Source organism: Tenrec ecaudatus, chromosome 10 (genome assembly GCF_050624435.1).
Source record: "Tenrec ecaudatus isolate mTenEca1 chromosome 10, mTenEca1.hap1, whole genome shotgun sequence".
Classification (NCBI taxonomy): domain Eukaryota; kingdom Metazoa; phylum Chordata; class Mammalia; order Afrosoricida; family Tenrecidae; genus Tenrec; species Tenrec ecaudatus.
Window position 1 is genome coordinate 84,249,561 of NC_134539.1, and position 6,086 is coordinate 84,255,646.

The following is a 6,086-nucleotide window of genomic DNA, read 5'->3' on the forward strand; positions in this document are numbered from 1 at the left end:
GGGAGTCCGGGCTCCTGGCCAATGGGTGCTGCGAAGGGCGTGGCCGCGGTGGGGGCAGCGTGGGTGAGGCGGCGGGGGCTCCTCGGGTCTTGTCCCCCAGCTCGGCTCTGCCAGATCCCCGGGAGCCCCGCTGCTCTCTGCCTCCTGGGCCGGCCGCTGGAGGCCCCGCCAGGCTCGTCCTTCACGCCGCGCTGAACCCCGGGGTCCCGCGCCCTCCGGTGCCCCGGGCCAGCCCGGGGCCGCAAGACCCCTGCCGCTGGCTCTCGTCTCCCGCAGCCCCTGCGCCGCCAGCTCCTGAGACAGGATGCCGTCGGGCTTCCAACAGATCGGCTCAGAGGTGGGGTTCTGCGCGCCGAGTGGGGCGGGGGCACGGGTCCCGCTTTTCTCGGGCTGGGTCTCCGTCGGGGTCCGCTCTCGGAAGCAGTCCTTGCTTTGATGTCCGGGCGGGGGTGGGGGTGGCTGGCTATTTATACCCGGGCTGGACAACCCGTGGATGACTGATGGATTACAGTCCTGACCAGAGGCAGAGTGGGTCAGGGGGACCGTTCCGGGGACGTGGGGCGCCACGGGACTCTGGGAGTGTGGGGTTCGCCCCTTCCCTAGTTCACTCAGGGATTGATCAGTGACCTCCCCCCCTGCCGTCGATGGGGCATGGAAAAGCGGACCCCCGCAAGCCTGGCCCTCCAGGAGGCTGTCTGTCTGTCCCAGCTCTCTGGGCAGTTTTTCAGAGGACTGGAGGCTCCCGACAGGTCCCCACCCCCACTCCTGGCCATCCTCCAGGATGCTGAACTTTCCCTTGGCCTCATGGTTAGTGGAGGGGCAGAGGGGAGTGTCAGCCCCCCCTCCCCCAAGCTCAGATTTCCGCCTGGAGACAGTCTGTGCAGCCAGCAAGCTGGCCTCTGCGGCCACCGCCCCTCACACCACCTTCCCGCCCCCCCCTCCCTGGGCATAACTCTCCCCAGCAAAATGTTGGCACAGCCCCCCACTCCACCCCTTGTCAGAGCTGCGAGGGGGAGGGGAAGCCTGGGGCAGAGGCAATGAATGCCACCCCCCAGGGCTATAGGCCCGAAGCAATGACCCAGACGTCCTTTGGGGAGTTGCCCTTCTTGGGCCTGGTGAGGGCCTCCTGGAACAGGCTGAGGGGCCCCAGTGGGGAGGCAGACAGCTTTAGCTAATGATGATAATGCAGTTGTCACTTTTGAGAACCAGCACTGTCAGAGAGAGGTCCCACTATCCACCTGCTTTTGATTTTCCCAACAGCCCCACAGGCTGGCTGCTAAGACGGGCCACATCACCCCCATCTCTCCAACAAGGAAGCCTAGCTTCAGAGTGGAAAGTGACTTGCCCAAGGTCACACAAATCTTAACTCCCCGTGCCTTAAGGCTGAGCCTGAGCCTGGCTCAAGGTCACAGTGGCATCTTGAAACATAGGGCCCTGACACTTTCCTCCGACATCCTAGCCTCACACACGCAGTTTCTTGCTGGGCCCCGGTTGCGGTTGGCTTGTGTGTGTTCCTGTTTACACTGAGATCTCTGGGTGATTCCTAATATGGCCCAGCTGGTCTTACCCGGCACGCTGGGTGGAACCCAGCCCCAGCCTCTGGAGGGAAGGATAGATTGTGATTCCAAGTGAATGACCTGTCCCCTCTCTGCTTCTGCCTGCTCAGGATGGGGAATCACCGCAGCAGCGAGTGACGGGGACGCTGGTCCTCGCTGTGTTCTCTGCCGTGCTTGGCTCCCTACAGTTTGGCTACAACATCGGGGTCATCAATGCCCCACAGAAGGTGAGGGACTTCCGAGAGCCGGGTGACCACCCAAGGAGGGCAGGGGACACCCCATGGGTGAGCAGAGAGAACAGGGTTGGCCGGGGCTCATTCCTATGCTGTCCGCCCAGGTGATTGAACAGAGCTACAATGCGACATGGCTGGGGAGGCAGGGGCCCGAAGGGCCGAGCTCCATCCCACCGGGCACCCTCACCACCCTCTGGGCTCTCTCCGTGGCCATCTTTTCTGTGGGCGGCATGATCTCTTCCTTCCTCCTTGGCATCATCTCCCAGTGGCTGGGAAGGTATGGGGCTGGAGGGCCGGGGCGGGGGACAGGAAGCACCCCCAGGGTAGGAGGTCTCACTCTGATGGGCTCCCCCTACCTGTCTCCTGCCAGGAAGCGGGCCATGGTGGCCAACAACATCCTGGCACTGCTGGGGGGCGCCCTTATGGGGCTGGCCAACGCCGCTGCCTCTTATGAGATGCTCATTCTTGGACGCTTCCTCATTGGGGCCTACTCAGGTACCAGGCACCCCACCATGCTGTCCCCCCCTCTTGGACTTCATGGTGGGAGGGAGCGGCTGCCTTCAGTTCTTTCTTCTTCCCTCTGCCCAGGGTTGACGTCAGGCCTGGTGCCTATGTATGTAGGGGAGATCGCCCCCACTCACTTGCGGGGTGCTTTAGGAACACTCAACCAACTGGCCATTGTCATTGGCATTCTGATCGCCCAGGTGACTGAGCTGGGATGGGGCCCTGGAGAACAAGGGGACTTCAGGAGCAAGCAGGAGCGCTGAGTGAGTGACCTGCCCTCTTTCTCCCCCTTCTCCCCGAAGGTGCTGGGCTTGGAGTCCATGCTGGGCACTGCCACCCTGTGGCCTCTGCTTCTGGGCCTCACGGTGCTCCCCACCGTCCTGCAGCTGGTCCTGCTGCCCTTCTGTCCAGAGAGCCCACGCTACCTCTACATCATCAGGAACCTGGAGGGTCCTGCCCGCAAGAGTGAGCACTCACCCTGCAGTCTGGCCCAGGGTTCCACCCCACCTCTTCCCAGCCTCCCAGTCCTGCCCTCTCCAGCTGACAACCCCCCACCCCACCCCCAGGTCTGAAGCGCCTGACTGGCTGGGCTGATGTGTCTGGGGCGTTGGCAGAGCTGAAGGAGGAGAAGCGGAAGCTGGAGCGAGAGCGGCCACTGTCCCTGCTCCAGCTCCTGGGTAGCCGGACCCACCGGCAGCCGCTCATCATCGCAGTTGTGCTGCAGCTCAGCCAGCAGCTCTCCGGCATCAATGCTGTATGTGGGTGTAGCCCCCAGGAAAGGGCAAGGGTCAGGCAACAGCTGGAGAAGCAGGGAGAAGGGAGCAGGTCACTGTGATTGACACTCAGGCCCTGCTGGGCCTAATGTGGTGGGGGTGGGGAGGAGGGACATCCCTGCCATCCTCTCTCCACCCCCACCCCCCACCTCTAGGTCTTCTATTACTCAACCAGCATCTTTGAGACGGCAGGAGTAGGGCAGCCAGCCTATGCCACCATAGGAGCTGGTGTGGTCAACACCATCTTCACCCTGGTTTCGGTAATGCACCCCTCTGGAAAGGGCCCCCATTGTAGCGTCACATCCCAGGATCTCCTAGCAATCCTATTCTTAGTTGCTCCCGTTCTGTTTGCCACCCACCCCCCTATCCCCCTGCTTGATCCAGGCATGGCCGCCTTGTTTAGCCCTGTGTCTCCCTGTAGGTATTCTTGGTGGAGCGGGCTGGCCGCCGGACACTGCACCTCCTGGGCTTGGCGGGCATGTGTGGCTGTGCCATCATGATGACAGTGGCCCTGCTTCTGTTGGTAAGGTTTGGGCTGGGGAACTGGGCAGAGATAGCAGTCTAACCCAGAGAAACGATCCCAAGAGGCTCTGGGGCCAACCAGCATGTTAGGACCATGGGGACCTGGCTCAGGAGTTGGCAGAACCTTGAAACTGCTTGGGATAAGCAGGAGAAGACCAATGCCAACACACAGCCAAGGGCCTGTTCTAACCAGGGACCGCAAGCCTCCCAGGGAGCTGCCCGGAGGGGTGGATGCTCCCAAAGAGCTGTCCTCCTATGGGTTGAGGGAGACGCAGGAAAGCCTGACCTGTGTTCCTGCTTCTCTGCTTGACCCCCAGGAGCGGGCTCCCGCCATGAGCTATGTCTCCATCGTTGCCATCTTTGGCTTTGTGGCCTTCTTTGAGATTGGCCCTGGCCCCATCCCCTGGTTCATCGTGGCCGAGCTCTTCAGCCAGGGGCCCCGGCCGGCAGCCATGGCTATTGCTGGCTTCTCCAACTGGACCTGCAACTTCATCATTGGCATGGGCTTCCAGTATGTTGCGGTAGGTCACACACACACACACACACACACACACACACACACACAGCCCCTCCTTGGCTCCAGGTCCACCACCCCACCCCAGCTACATACCCATAGACTGGCTCACTTCGATGGACCCCCCCTAGGCCCTGAATACCCCCCTGCTCCACCATTATCATCGGAATGGAGCTGTGCTAGATCAGATAGTAACAGGGGTGCCTTCCAAACCAACAAGGGGTTCCTAAGCCCAACCCATTGAGATTAAGCAGAAATGACCAATAGGAGGACCTGTGGCCAGGAGCCCAGGGATGCAGGATGGTGAAGAGCCTGCGATTCAGAGAATGTTGGCCCGGGTCTGAGCCCTTCTCATTTCCATTGCCCCCTACCCCCAGCAGCCCCACCCCCCATCCCTAGGAGGGGCTTTAAGTGAACTCCTGGCTTGCATGAACCACCCCTGCCCTCCCCTCCTCCTCTGGCCACTCTTTTCTCCACTTGTCTCAGGAGGCTCTGGGTCCCTACGTCTTCCTTCTGTTTGCGGCCCTCCTGCTTGGCTTCTTCATCTTCACCTTCTTAAAAGTGCCCGAGACCAGAGGCCGGACGTTCGACCAGATTTCTGCTGCCTTCCACCGGACCCCCTCTCTTTTAGAGCAGGAGGTGAAACCCAGCACGGAACTGGAGTACTTGGGGCCTGATGAGAATGACTGAGGGGTCAGGCTGAGGGGGGAACCAGAACCTTCTCCCCGCCCACCCCCACAGCCCCGCCTTTTCTCTGCAGCACTTTAACCCTCTCTTCCCTGCCACTTCCAGGATGGAGAAAACTCCTGCAGCCTGGTGGGACTGGGAAGCTGGAGGGGAGGGTGGTCTACGGCACCCTCTTATTCCTTGTGTGACTCCTGGATGATTTATGTGTGGTTAGGCTGTGGCCACCGGAGTGGGCCATTCCCGCCCCCCTCCCACCCTCCATAGCCTAAGTCCTTCTTCCCCATTGGACCCAGCCTCAGCTCCAGAATACCTTTCTCCTGGCTAGAGAAGGGGGGGGGGTGTAGTAAGGAGGGGAGGTTCTAGGGCTGACCCTTCTCATTGGGGGGGGGCGCTGAAACGGAAGCAGAGGGCAGGATGGGAGGTTGTTTCCAGTTTCTGCCTGCTTTGGGTCTCCTCCCGTGATGTGGCACGCTCTCTGGATTCTGGCCACCAAGACTGAGGGCAGGGGATTGTGTGTCCCCACCCCTCCCACCGCTCCAGGGCAGAGGGCATGTCCTCTCCGCCAGCTCTCCAGAGAGAGGGCACACGGGCCAGTGTTTGACAAGAGGAGGGGACCGCAGGCTCCAGCCTCTAGCCTTAGTGCTCTGGGCCTACTCCTCGATTGCTCCCCAAGGTGATGAGCGAGAGCCCGGCTTGGTCCTCCTGTCCAGCCTGCAAGGGTCTTGTGCCCACAGGCTTTTGACCAACTGGGAAGAAGAGGTCGGGCCAACTGCTTGGAGACCCTGGGCTGGGGGAATCTTAGGACATTTTTGTATTTACTTGAGAGAGAGGCAGCAGGGAGAAGACACCAAAGACCTGTTGTGCTGACTGTGTGTAACTCTAATAGTGTCACCCTCTGCCGATGAGCTTCCTTCCCGCTATGCCGACAGTGAGGAGGGTGGGCTGACCCACGGACCAGTACTGCCGCCCCCAACCTCCTTCCTCTCTCTCGGTCCTGCTGCCTTATTTCAAGGCCCAAGAAGGTTCTGGATGCTGGCCCTCCTGGCCCCGTTAGGTTGCTACTCGTTTTTATTCCCATAGCGGATAAAGCGGAATAAAGGATAGCCGCAGGTGCCAGGTCCTGCTTGTGGCACTGTGCAAACGCTTGCCTACGTGGTTAAGGGTCACTTCTCGTCTGTACCTTCCTGGGATTGAGATGGAAGGCACCTGCCCATCTAGAGCCCAGAGCCCACCCCGCCTGCAACAAGCTACTGTCCAAACAGAAAAGAGGCCGAGACCAGACGACAGGAAAGCCTGT

At 60.9% G+C, this 6,086-nt stretch overlaps 1 protein-coding gene across 1 annotated transcript; it reads left to right on the top strand.

Annotated features, from left to right (window-relative positions):
* The first annotated feature begins 1,548 nt into the window (after positions 1–1,548).
* SLC2A4 (solute carrier family 2 member 4) lies at positions 1,549–5,089 on the top strand. Its single transcript, XM_075559562.1, has 11 exons — positions 1,549–1,560; positions 1,667–1,783; positions 1,894–2,066; positions 2,160–2,284; positions 2,378–2,493; positions 2,596–2,758; positions 2,860–3,047; positions 3,222–3,326; positions 3,488–3,589; positions 3,906–4,109; positions 4,589–5,089. The coding sequence occupies exons 1-11, from the start codon at positions 1,549–1,551 to the stop codon at positions 4,790–4,792; spliced, it is 1,509 nt and encodes a 502-aa protein (XP_075415677.1). The 3' UTR covers positions 4,793–5,089.
* The last annotated feature ends 997 nt before the right edge of the window (positions 5,090–6,086 follow it).

Excerpts from the sequence above, each read along its gene's own strand:
- SLC2A4 (XM_075559562.1), top strand. Across the intron at positions 2,285-2,377 it reads CCTCATTGGGGCCTACTCAG|GGTTGACGTCAGGCCTGGTG; the intron begins GTACCAGGCACC and ends CCCTCTGCCCAG. Across the intron at positions 4,110-4,588 it reads TGGGCTTCCAGTATGTTGCG|GAGGCTCTGGGTCCCTACGT; the intron begins GTAGGTCACACA and ends CACTTGTCTCAG.